The sequence below is a fragment of the Anabrus simplex genome, chromosome 1, assembly GCF_040414725.1.
Source record: "Anabrus simplex isolate iqAnaSimp1 chromosome 1, ASM4041472v1, whole genome shotgun sequence".
In the NCBI taxonomy this organism is placed as follows: Eukaryota; Metazoa; Arthropoda; class Insecta; order Orthoptera; family Tettigoniidae; genus Anabrus; species Anabrus simplex.
The window spans coordinates 1,523,322,626-1,523,336,057 of record NC_090265.1 but is presented as its reverse complement, the minus strand read 5'-3'; the positions used below and the strand labels follow the sequence as shown (position 1 = coordinate 1,523,336,057).

At 38.8% G+C, this 13,432-nt stretch overlaps 1 protein-coding gene across 12 annotated transcripts in view; it reads left to right on the top strand.

Annotated features, from left to right (window-relative positions):
- The window catches only part of polybromo (protein), a 618,289-nt gene that overhangs the window by 328,388 nt on the left and 276,469 nt on the right, over positions 1-13,432 (top strand). For all 12 annotated transcript variants that reach the window (XR_010858640.2, XM_067138036.2, XM_067138039.2 and 9 more), the window contains one exon: positions 9,188-9,393. Coding sequence is in view for 11 of the 12 variants with exons in the window: in XM_067138036.2 (XP_066994137.2) it covers positions 9,188-9,393 (206 nt within the window). In the remaining variant the exon portion in view is untranslated. The remainder of the gene's footprint in view (positions 1-9,187; positions 9,394-13,432) is intronic.

Here is a 13,432-nt window from a genome sequence, read left to right as displayed (position 1 = left end):
GGTGTAGTATTTTGACCCAATCAACCGCTTCATCCAATGTGCGGTGAATGTCCATTAGCGTTCCTTTGAAAGTTCGAATTGGGCAGTCAGCAACAATGTGGTGGATTGACTGAGAAGAGGCACACAATCACATTCTGCAGAGCTAGTCCAACCCCATTTGCACAATAGATAACCACATCTACCTTGTCCAGTTGTTATCCGATTGATGATTCTCCACTGTCGCCTTGGAAGATCAACTCTTTGTACGTGTTTAAAAGGATTCTCAACTAGATGTTTGTTGACTACTGAAGACTGATTCCACTGGGCTTTCCATGAACTGTTAACATGAAAAGAGGTTCTTTCAAGATCTGTTGCTGTATGCCAGGGTGGTTTCCTTGATTTCAGTCGTTGATGCTCAGTGTTTAATATTTTGTTGGGTGGATAGTTGGGGGTTCTGCTGAATGTTTTTCCAAACCTTTAGGAGAGCTTCTGATCATCTTAGGGCTGGAGGTGGAATATTGCTGAGAAGAGGAAGCCATAGTGTGTTCGTGCTCCGAATGCATCCCGTGATTATGCGTATTGCCTGATTGAGTTGTACATCAATCTTCTTAGTGTGAACACTATTGATCCAAGAGGGGCAGAAGTATTCAGCAACAGAATATGATACGGCTAATGCTGTTGATCTTAGAACATGAGTATTGGCTCCCCGTGATGTACTAGCAAGTTTCTGAAGAATATTATTTCTAGTTTTAACTTTAGCAGCTACATTTGAGAGATGTTCTTTGAAAGTCAAAGTTCTATCAAGTGTTAATCCCAAGTATTTTGGTGTACTACAGAACGGCAACACTTTACCTCAGAATTTTATTGTTGGTTTGTAATTAGACTGACTGTTTCGTAAGTGGAATGTAGATATAACTGTTTTTTGAGGATTTAGGTGAAGGCACCATTTCTTGAAGTATACATCCTTTGCCTGCTGCCATTTCTTGATGGATACAGTACTTTTGTATCCATCTCTTAGCACAGGCCAGAGTAAAGTGTAGCTTCCTCCGAAGTCCCAGTCTCATCCATGGCTGTGACAATATGGAAGCTGCTGGGGTATGGGTGGTGCTGAGTAATGACTTTCAGAGCACGACTAGTGCATCTGAGTGTTATGAAAGGTGTTGCTCATAGGGTCAGTCGTGCTGCAACAGCACTTTCTGACCCAGTGAGGAAAGTAATGGCAAACTACCTCACTCCTTGTCTTGCCTCGTACGCCTCATTTTGGTGCTGCCATTGGTTTTTGCGGTTTCCTTATAACCGCATAACCTTTGGTGGTGCTATTTGAGGATCCAACCAGCCTCTGGGCTGATGACCTAACAGACAGACACATCCAAGGCTTCGAGATCTATGTGGCTTCACGTCCATTGGTTTAACCACTATACTGCCCTACACGTGTCCCCCGGGTGGTGCTAAGAAAGCAACAGTGATAAAATGAGACCGAACTCTCGGAAACGACCTCTCGGTCAAAGAGCGAACAAGAAGGATATGTGTGGTCCTTATCAGGACCCTTAAGTTCGTAGAATTGGACCATCGCTTTGCATTTGTCAATTGAATATCGAAGGGATTAGTCCAGTGAAATGTATCTTTCCAGGATTGCACTGAAATATGCAGTTGTCATCATGCTTCAAGAAACACACACAGCAGACGAACTATAGTTACAGAGTAGGGGGAATATTCCAGGCTTTAAATTGATAGTGTCAACTATCGTCAAAATTAGGGCCTTGCAACTTATATCAGGAATTGTATAACAAACTAGCTGATGTACCCGTGCTTCGCTACGGGATTCTCAGAAAGACTGACTTGGTGGTTTTTCCTAACTTAATTCAACATAGGTCATTACAAAAACATCAGTAGGAATGTAGCGATTGAAAGCAATGTTATCATATAAAATACTCGATCAAATGAAAAACCGCACACTTTTTCACTTTCAACAAAGAGTACTACGGTGCCGATTTAACAGTCCAAAGTTCCAGAGCTGGAATAACCAGGTCGCAGACTGCCATGAACACTCCTCTGTCATTATTTCGTTAAATATGCACACTACTCATTCCAATCAGTGGCTCAGAGTAGGGATTGTATAGCTCGAATACTATGATGAACCAGTGTGTTACGTACCAGATATATCAGAAAATCTATGAACCAGAGGAATGGCATGCTAAAGAAGAAAGTTATCTTACACCCCAGCTACTTCCCACCAATATACAGGCAGGCTGTTACAGTCGGTACGACCAAGCGAGTTGGCCGTGTGGTTAGGGGCGCACAGCTGTGAGATTGCATCCGGGAGATAGTGGATTCGAACCCCACTGCCGGCAACCCTGAAGATGGTATTCGGGAGATGGTGGGTTCGAGCCCCACTGTCGGCAGCCCTGACGATGGTTCTCCGTGGTTTCCCATTTTCACACCAGGCAAATGCTGGGACTGTACCTTAATTAAAGCCACGGCCGCTTCCTTCCACTTCCTAGACCTTTCCTATCCCATCGTCGCATAAGACATATCTGTGTCGGTGCGACGTTAAGCAAAAAAAAAAAAAAATTTATTCCGTGGTTTCCCATTTTCACACCAGTCACACCAGGCTGTACCTTAAAGCCAAGGCCGCTTTCTTCACACCACTATTCATTTCCTATCCCATCGACGCCATAAGACCTACCTGTATCGGTGCGACGTCAAGCAAATTTTAAAAATCTCGGTACGCTGTAATAATCCTATCTATCGGGGTTGAGAGGAAAGAGAAGACAAAAAGCACATCACAGCAAACAATGGTCAATGTAGTGTTATTGTTGATAAAGTTTATGAGCTTTCTATATTGCAGGCCTTCACATTAATTTTCTTTAGACTGTGATATTAGGTTGTCTTACAAAATTATTTATATCGTAGACTGTAGTTCCTTATTCTCGGACTTTACATACCGATTTTCAATAAATTCTGTTTACTCATTTTCTTGTGACTCGGCGCTGATATGGGCTTAGTAACAAAAATCCATAATTCATGAATATCTCTGATTATATGCGGTACGGTAACAATGTATAAGACATAAGTGATCGGAAATTTAATAACTTCTTACATAACTACTACTAACTTACGACATAACTAAAGTTAGGTTAGTTATGTAGTATTTATGGATACGACCACTAATAACATAAATTATTTGAGAATTACATTTCAGACCTTCCCCTAAACTACCATTTCACTCGGCGTGAATAAAATAATTTGTAGCCAAGATTGCAGTGGTTCATCACCTGTCATTACATACCGATTTTCATTAAATTCTCTTTAGCCGTTTTATCGTGATGCGTGTACATACATACATACCTGTCATTACATACTGATTTTCATTAAATTCTCTTCAGCCGTTTTATCATGATGCGTGTACAGTCATACAGACAGATAGACAGACAGAGAGAAATTACGGAAAAGTAAAAAATGCATATCTTTGTTACTGTGGACATGACAGATACAGAAATACCATTCATTTCAAATTCTGAGCAATGTACAGACAAAACACTTGTTTTATATATAGATTACATTTCAGGCCTTCCCCTAAACTACCATTTCACTCAGCGCGAATAACATTATTGATAGCCTAGATTATAGCGACCTATTCCCCGACTTTGCATACCAATTTTCGTGAAGATACGACCACTAATAAAATAAATACTTGACAGTTAAATTTTAGGCCTTCCCCTAAACTACCATTTTTCCCAGCGTGTACAGCCTATATTGTAGCGACTTATTTTCCATCTTTGTCTAGCGATTGTCATTAAGACATGACCCCTAATAACATAAATATTTGAGAATTAAATTTCAGGCCTTCCCCTAAACTACCATTTCACTCAGCGTGATTAAAATAATATATAGCCTAGATTGTAGTGGTTCATCACCCGACTTTACATTCCGATTTTCATAAAATTCTCTTCAGCTGTTTTCTCGTTATGCGTGTACATACAGACAGACAGACAGACAGACAGACAGACAGACAGAAATTACGGAAAAGTAAAAAATGCATTTTCATTACTATGGACATGACCGATACAGAAATACCATTCTTTTCAAATTCTGAGCAATGTACAGACAAAACTCTTATTTTATATATATAGATTACAAATTACTATTGGTAAACTCTGAAAATGACATTTTTACTACTACAGTTAACATTGAAAACTTGACAATAGTTAATGTATACAAGCCACCAGATATTACTTGGGGAAGATCAATTTGGCTTCAGAAGAAATGTAGGAACACGTGAAGCAATCCTGACTTTACGTCTGATCTTAGAGGATCGAATCAAGAAGGACAAGCCAACGTACATGGCATTCGTAGATCTAGAAAAGGCATTCGATAATGTTGATTGGACCAGGCTATTTATGATTCTGAAGATGATAGGGATCAGATACCGAGAACGAAGAATTATCTACAACCTGTATAAAAATCAGTCTGCAGTGATAAGAATCGAGGGCTTTGAAAAAGAAGCAGCAATCCAGAAAGGAGTGAGGCAAGGCTGCAGTTTGTCCCCTCTCCTTTTCAATGTTTACATAGAACAGGCTGTAAAGGAAATCAAAGAGAAATTTGGAAAGGGAATCACAGTCCAAGGAGAGGAAATCAAAACCTTGAGATTTGCCGATGATATTGTTATTTTATCTGAGACTGCAGAAGATCTCGAGAAGTTGCTGAATGGTATGGATGAAGTCTTAGGTAAGGAGTACAAGATGAAAATAAATAAGTCCAAAACAAAAGTAATGGAGTGCAGTCGAACGAAGGCAGGTGATATAGGAAATATTAGATTAGGAAACGAAGTCTTAAAGGAAGTAGATGAATATTGTTACTTGGGTAGTAAAATAACCAACGATGGCAGAAGTAAGGAGGACATAAAATGCAGACTAGCACAAGCAAGGAAGAGCTTTCTTAAGAAAAGAAATTTGCTCACTTCAAACATTGATATCGGAATTAGAAAGATGTTTTTGAAGACTTTTGTGTGGAGCGTGGCATTGTATGGAAGTGAAACATGGACGATAACTAGCTCAGAAAGAAAGAGAATAGAAGCTTTTGAAATGTGGTGTTATAGAAGAATGCTGAAGGTGAAATGGATAGATCGAATCACGAATGAAGAGATACTGAATCGAATTGGTGAGAGGAGATCGATTTGGCTAAATTTGACGAGAAGAAGAGATAGAATGATAGGACACATCTTAAGACACCCAGGACTTGTTCAGTTGGTTTTTGAAGGAAGTGTAGGTGGCAAGAACGGTAGGGGTAGACCAAGGTATGAATATGACAAACAGATTAGAGCAGATGTAGGATGCAATAGTTACGTAGAAATGAAAAGGTTAGCACAGGATAGGGTGGCATTGAGAGCTGCATCAACCCAGTCTATGGACTGATGACTCAAACTCCAACCTTCTCTGTATATCCTACTATATATCTTGGTGATTTCAACAGTCATCATCATCATCATCTTTGGGATATAACAGGGATGACTCTAATGGTGAATTTCTTGTGGACTGGATGGAAACTGAAAATTTGAATCTGATTTTTGATGCTAAGGACCTGTCTACCTTTCAATCAGCTCGCTGGTCTCGAGACTAGACCCCAGATCTTTGTTTCACAAATCAAATCAAAAAATCAAAATCTCTTTATTTCCAAATGAGGTGTCTACCTCGGTGGCAAATGGTACACTAAAATACATTATTGTCAAGCACTAAATTTTAAATTAACAAGAGATGAAGAAAATTTTCCTAGAATACAATATTATACAATTTACGCTAATAATTTGTTCTATTAAACACACACATCATCCTTAATAAACTTATATTGTTTACAAAATTCTACTTATAATATCTTACAAACATAGTCAACTCATATACAGTATGTGAAATTACTTCTAATATTAATATACAACTGGTATAAGATTAAAATTAACATTGAATTTATTTACATATTTATATTTTACCCATTTTGGAACCCAAGTAGCATAACGACCTGCTGCGTCTTAACCAGAGCCCCTTTTGCCACCACTTTTCAGAGTTCCTGAAGGGCCTTCACAGCTACCGTAGCGGTCCCAGGGCCCTCGAAGTCCCCACTGTACTTCACCCCTACAGGCAGTCCCCTACTTGGGCTGTCCAAACTCCATAGACCAGGGGATGGAATTAATTTAATCACACACATTTTTTATTTACAATATCCTGCACTGGTCGAATGCCCTCTAACATTTCATTTATTTTCTCTGTTGTTTATTCTCTTCTTGAATATCTGTACAGATTTTGGAAAAGGATCAAACACTACCCCTGGTAAACTGTTCCACTCCTTCACGCCCTTCCCAATGAATGAAAATTTACCCCAATCGCTTCTGCTAAAATTCCTTCTAATTTTGTACTTGTGGTCAGTTCTACCAATATAATTATTTTCCAACTGAAGCCTCTCACGGATATCTCTCCATGCTTCTTCTCCTGTATAGGCTCTATATAATGCTATAAGTCTAGTTTTCTCCCTTCTCTTACTTAAAGGTTCCCAACCAAGTTCCTTTAACATTTCTGATACACTACTCTTTCTCCTGAAATCCCCTGTTACAAACCTTGCTGCTTTCCTCTGCACACCATCTAGTTCTTTTATTAGGTATTCTTGGTGAGGATCCCAAACACTGTTTGTATGTTCCAATAATGGACGAACCATACTTAAGTAACTTTTACTTTTAATTCTTTGTTGCATCCTTTAAGTAGCCTCATTATGACATGTAACGATCTGTATGCTTTCCCAACAATGTCATCAACATGATCCTTCCAGTGCAAATTACTTTCAAATCTCACACCTAAGTATTTGCACTTGCCATCTTTAGGGATAACTACCTCATCCAAAGTATATTCAAATTCAGTTTTAAAGCTCCTGTCTGTAAATGTTGTAACAGTTGATTTGCCTCCATTAATCTTCATATTATTTTCTTCAACCCATTCTTGGATACTCTCAAGGTCCCTTTGTAATTCTGAGCAATCCTCAATGTTATTTATTTCCCTATAAACAATTATGTCATCTGCATACAATCTTATTTTTGATGTTATATTGTTCCCTAAATCATTTGCGTATATTATGGAAAGTAACGGACCGATTATACTACCCTGTGCAATTCCCTTCCAAACTTTCTCTTCCTATGATATATTATTTCCTACTTTGACTTTCTGAACCCTTGAATTTAGAAATGTTCTTATCCAACGTATAACCCTTACGTCCAATCCTATTCCCTCCAATTTCTTTAATAATATTGCATGTTCCAATCTATCAAAGGCTTTGGAAAGATCTATGGCTATGCAATCTAACTGGCCTCCTGAATCCAACTGATCTGATATGTCTTTCATAATTCACACAGTCGAAGTTCAATGCACAGTGCTCAACGATTTCCCACATAGTCAACACAGGCCTGTCGCCCAGGTGTCAGTTTCTGTATCAATTGTTTACCTTAATTAAGGTCACAGCTGCTTCGTTCCCCGTCCTAGCCCTGTCCCATTCCCTAATCATTGAAAACCTGTCTGAGTTTGTATAACATTAAACTACTATACAAGAAAATGCAAGATGATTTATAAATTATCTAAGTATGCTTAACAATAAGCAATGAAACATTGTAATTAAGTTGATAGGAGATTAGACTACTGATGCACAGATTCCCTTAATTGGTATACACCTGGATGATATTTAATTCGATGCTAGCAACAATAAGAACAAAAGCCGAAGGGAGGTATTGAAGATTCCGGAAGGAAAACAATAGTTTATACCTTAAAATTACTGTCGTTTTGTGAGAGTTGGTCTGCTCTATTGAAGTTCATATTTGAAAGGAACCACATTTTGACAGTTTGAGGTGTAGGGGGTTTCTTTAGTGTATTTTTATATTTCGTTGTATCTGGTGCTGCCCATTCAGCATTTGGGAATTTATCCCATCTTGTCTTCATATATAAGGACTTTACAGTGCACCGGGCGAGTTGGCCGTGCGCGTAGAGGCGCGCGGCTGTGAGCTTGCATCCGGGAGATAGTAGGTTCGAATCCCACTATCGGCAGCCCTGAAGATGGTTTTCTGTGGTTTCCCATTTTCACACCAGGCAAATGCTGGGGCTGTACCTTAATTAAGGCCACGGCCGCTTCCTTCCAACTCCTAGGCCTTTCCTATCCCATCGTCGCCATAAGACCTATCTGTGTTGGTGCGACGTAAAGCCCCTTAAAAAAAAAAAAGAAAAAAGACTTTACAGTGCAGACCGAGATCATGGTTTACTGTGCCATTGTCACTTTATCGACACTGCTTTGTGGTTGTGTAACTTGGACCCTTTACCATTGAGATATCAAAAAGCTAGCACGCTTCCATCTGCAAAAACTTAGATCCATCCTGAACATCAAATGGGACAACCGTGTTACCAACCTTGTGGTTCTGAAGAAAGTATGTACTCTAAGCATTGAGGCTACCATCATTGGCCATAATTTCAGATGGATAGGGCATGTCCATGCATGAGTGATACCAGGCTTTCTCGTCAACTCCTGCGTTGTGAACTCTACTCTGGCACAAGACTTCATGGAGCCTCTTTGATAGATTTCAAAGACCAGCTAAAGCAAATTATGAAGACTGATGGAATCAGCACTCAAACGTGAGATACACTTGCTGAGAATCATACACTTTGGCACCACAGTGTTTCTACATGAGTTATTGCATTTGAAGAGGAATGAGATAAACATGAAGAGGCTAAACGACAAGCATGGAAGTCTGTATTTTAATTGTAATGAATAGGTGGGGTAATGAAATACTCCTTTTGTAAACTTAGTGAGATAGTTGTTTTCAGTATGGACCAAACATGAGAGTAATGGTTTGTAATAAAGCATGGAAGTTCCGTCAAGCTTAGCCCCACCCTCCCCCAGCTATTCCATGTGATTTGTGTGGACGTATGTTTCATATGTTAGAGAGCTAATTGAGCTAATAAGTAATATGAAACATATTCACAAAGCATTGCAAGCATGAAAATGTAAACTACTGAAGAATATGTATACTCGGATATGAGTTCCAACCATTGATAACAACAATATTTGAGTGTAAATTTGTAGTGGTTCAAACATTTTACACAATCCTTGACAGTTGTAGGATAAGTTCTTTAACTGCAGCAGGTGGTTATAGGTGAGGAAATTCAATAGGATTGGCTCGATGTTGCAGGATGCTCTCATGCTGCAGCGTGTCACCCTGCAGACCAAATTGCAGCTACGAGAGGATGAAGAAGCTGTACCTGATGTGACTTTGGCTGTGCAAGACTTGCTCACTTCGCTCTTCATCTCTGTTTACAACCATCAAGATGAGGAAGGACGATGTTTTTCGGACTCCATGGCAGAACTACCTGAACACGATGATGTGGATGGGGTCAAGTTGGTATCATTTATTTCAAAATTAGCATACTGGTCGGTGCTACAGTCCATGTAGGTCCTTGGCCTCCTTAATCACCTGCCTCCATTCGTCCCGGTCCTCGGCTATCCTTCTCCAGCATTTAACTCCCATCTTTCTAAGGTCGTCCTCAACTTCATTATTCCATCCCTTCCTGGGCCTTCCTCTCCTTCCTTCCGGTTTTCCTATAAAGACTTTTTTGACAGTACTGGTTTCTGCCATTCTCTGAACATGACCAGCCTACCTAATTCTTCCCTGCTTAATTTTAACAACAATATCTGGGCTGGCCAAACAATCCTTGCAGTTCTGCATTTGTCCTCATTCTCCATCCATCCTGATCTCTAACTGCTCCAAATATCTTTCTCAGTATCTTCCTTTCCCACCATAACAGCCACTGTTCTTCTCTAGTAGTCATCATCCAACATTCTGAGCCATACATCACTTATAGGTCATAGTACTGTTGTGTATATTTTTATTTTCGTATTCTTACTGACATTCCTGAATTTAAACATATTTTGCAAGGCGTAAAAGCATCGGTTCCTTTTTGTTATCCTTTCCTTAATTCCACAGATGTTTTATTGTCTGCAGTTATTATTGAGCCTAGATATTTGAAAGTTGTAACTCTTCGATATTCCTTCCCATGTAATCTCGCTGTGGTCCTTCCTCTTGCTCCCTCTGTATCTCCCATCTTCATATACTTTGTTTTATTTATATTCACTTCTAGCCCTAAGTCCCTTGCTTTCTCTTCTAACAAAGCATAGTTCTCTACAAGAGCTCTCGTTTCGTGCAATAATTGTCACATCATCAGCATATGCTATCACTTGTACTAATCTGTTCAGGATGGTTCCCTCTGTGTTGATGGGTAGTTGGCGTATTACTTTTTCCAGTACTAAATTGAGTAGGAGTGTGGAGAGAATATTCCCTGTCTCAGCTCCTTTTCAACTAAAAACACCTCTGACAGATCCTGTTCCACTCTCACCTTGCATATTGTTGTTTTCAAGGTCATTTCTGTCAACCTAACCAATTTCCTCGGTATTCCAAACTCTCTCATAATTTTATAAATTTTGCCTCTATCTAGACTGTCGTATGCCTGTTTAGAATCAACATACAGCTGGTGCAGCTGCTTGTCATTCTCATAAAACTTCTCCAGGAATTGTCACAATATAAATTATGATCCACTGTAGAGCGTTTTTTTTTTTTCCCCTCTCTAAAACCTGCTTGGTAATCCCATCGTATCCTTTCCATCCATAGTTCAGTCTTGAGGCTAATATCTTACTGAAAACCTTGTAAGTTCCATCCAGCAAAGTAATCCCTCTGTAGTTTCCACATACTGCTTTATCTCCTTTCTTATGCATTGGACATATTATGCCCACTGTCCAATCCTTGGGCATTTCCAAAACCTCCTTTATCAACTCATGAACAGCCTTCTCTACTCCTTCACCCTCATATCTCAACAGTTCTGTCTCCATCCCATCTTCACCTGAGGCTTTGTTGTTCTTTAATGCTTTAATTGCTGTCCTGACCACTTCTAAATATGGCTGCTCTATTAACTCTTCATTCGATTCCATTTCTTCCCCATCATCACTGATGTATTCCTCTTTTCTATCATCTTTATTATTTCCATTGAGTACCTTGTAAAAATACTCCTGCCATCTTTTGAGCACTTTGCTTGTGTCACCGATGAGGTTTCCATCTTCGTCCTTAAAGAAAACAGCTCTTACTTGAAATTCTCTCTTAAGATCTTTTGTTCTCTCATAAAAGTTTCATACCTCATTTCTCTCCTTCATTTCAGTTCTTCGATTCTCTTTCTCTCAAAAGCTCTTTTTCTGGATCTACATATCTTATCGGCTCTTCGGCTCTTCTCCGCTTCTCTCTGTACTCTTCCCTTGTTTGCCTTGTCCTCCTTTGAAGCATTCTTTTCCTAGCTTCATTCTTGAATTAGTGTTACAAACCATTCTGCTCTGTTTACATGTTCCTTCTTTTCCAAAGTATCATCTACAAATTAACTGATAGTTGTTTTCAGTATCTCCCACTTACTTTCCACTTCTCCTTTCTCCCATAACTCCTTTCTTATTTCCAAAGATTCTGCTATTTTCTTCTTGTATTTCTCTTCAATTCCTCATTTTTAAGACCCTCTACATTATGCGTTGTCTTTCTTCTTACTTTTTTCTCTCCATGTCTCTTTGTTGATAAAATCCTTCAACTTGCATTTAGTTGAAGAGAAGCTAGAAATTAAAAATTTAGGATGCCCCACACCAGTACTAAACTTACAAAATACTGTACAAAGTAAAGGCAGACAATTTGTACGTAATGTACGTAAGTACCGTTCATCTGTTTATGATTTATAATTGGATTTGTAGCTATGAAAAGAACAAGTCATTGTACTGTTTTCTGTGTTTGTTGTTTGGCAGAGAGGATAAGTGGGCCAAACAAGAATCATCTAGCAGACAGGATTTTTAAAACATTGAACTTTGCTAAACAATTAGGCAGTGAATGCCGAATATCAGTGTGTATGCATAATGAAAAGGGTAAAGACAACTGATCCTGCAGACAGTTGATTTAGTTGTGATTTAATTGTAAAGAGGAACTTCTTTTATCTTATTTTCAGAATTAAAAATTTACAATAACACATTTAAAATAAACTGCAACCATCTATAAATTATACTAAGAACTGCCACTGCTTGTGATGGAACCTGGAATCTCCCAGGTCTTGTATAATTTGTAATTTTTATATTCAGTATGCATTTTATAACTATTTGTTTTGTTTATAATTATGTGCTGTCTTAATATTTATGTGTGAGTGTGTTAATCATAAAATTTACACAGCTTGACAACCATCAGAAATTTAAGTGAAAGGTAATGCAGAATGAGAAAAGAGGCATAGATGACTCTTGAGCCAAAAATTCTGAACCGTAACATGTTTTTACTTTTGTATATTCTGTGGGAAGTGCTCTTATAGTAACACACTACTTATCTTCTATTCCTTCAGCTTCATACCACACTTCCATTCAAACTTACCTTCCCTGCTTGTGAATGTAGAAGGAAAAGTAGTTCCAGAGAGCAACTATTGTGAAATGATTTCTTTCTTATTAGTTGACACAACCATGCTTTTATGTACTGTAAATTTCAAAGCCCATGAGCATGAAGAATACACTGCTTCTTGTGGTCTTAAGTTTAACTCTGTCAGTTGATTCTTGGTTTTGCTTTTGAGACAGTTTCCTAACCATGGATGCTTACCACATGGAGCTTTTATGGTATATACGCAAATAATATCTGTGTATTTTTCCAAGATCTGGTGGTGAATAGTCAGGGTGCAGATATTATTTTTGTCAAGTTTGGTACAGTGCACCTGACATACACAAATCTGAAATTTGGCAGTTTTCCTCTCACTCTGTTGGCAGTTCTATTACCACCACAACCAAGAACTGTGCTGCCTGCATATTGTCATTTGCACAGCGTTATTTTAATTATTAGCAGGTGTTTAGGATTGCTGATGTGAGTTTTCATTATAGGTCGTTCACAGAAAGAAAAGCTACACATTATTGAAGAGGCAGAGCAAAGTGCTAATCGTGCTGTAGGAAGAAAGTATGATGAGGACGAAAGTTGCAGTACAGTACATGAGCGGTGGAAAATAAAGCTTATCTTGAACAGACATGTTGCTTTGCTTTTGGGACAGTCTCATAATCATGGATACCTACCAGGTGGAGCTTTTACCATGTATTTTAAGTGTACAGTATTAGGATACTGCAAAATAGTGTAACTAATTTTGAGACACCGTGTTCGGTAGTGGGATTCCTGGTGGTTCTTCCAACGGGGATACTGAACTTTCGAGCACATCATAACAGAAGAAGATTTAAACTTAATTGTTTGTGAAACTGATTTGATTGATCCTCAACCAGGATTGCTGATACAAGGGTTTCTGCTCTGTGCCATGAAGGTTATCTGAGGCATTGTTTCTCGTGGTGTACTTCTATGATAGGTTTTGGTTGAAACAGATGTCCTGGTATTGTCCAAGTTGGCTCT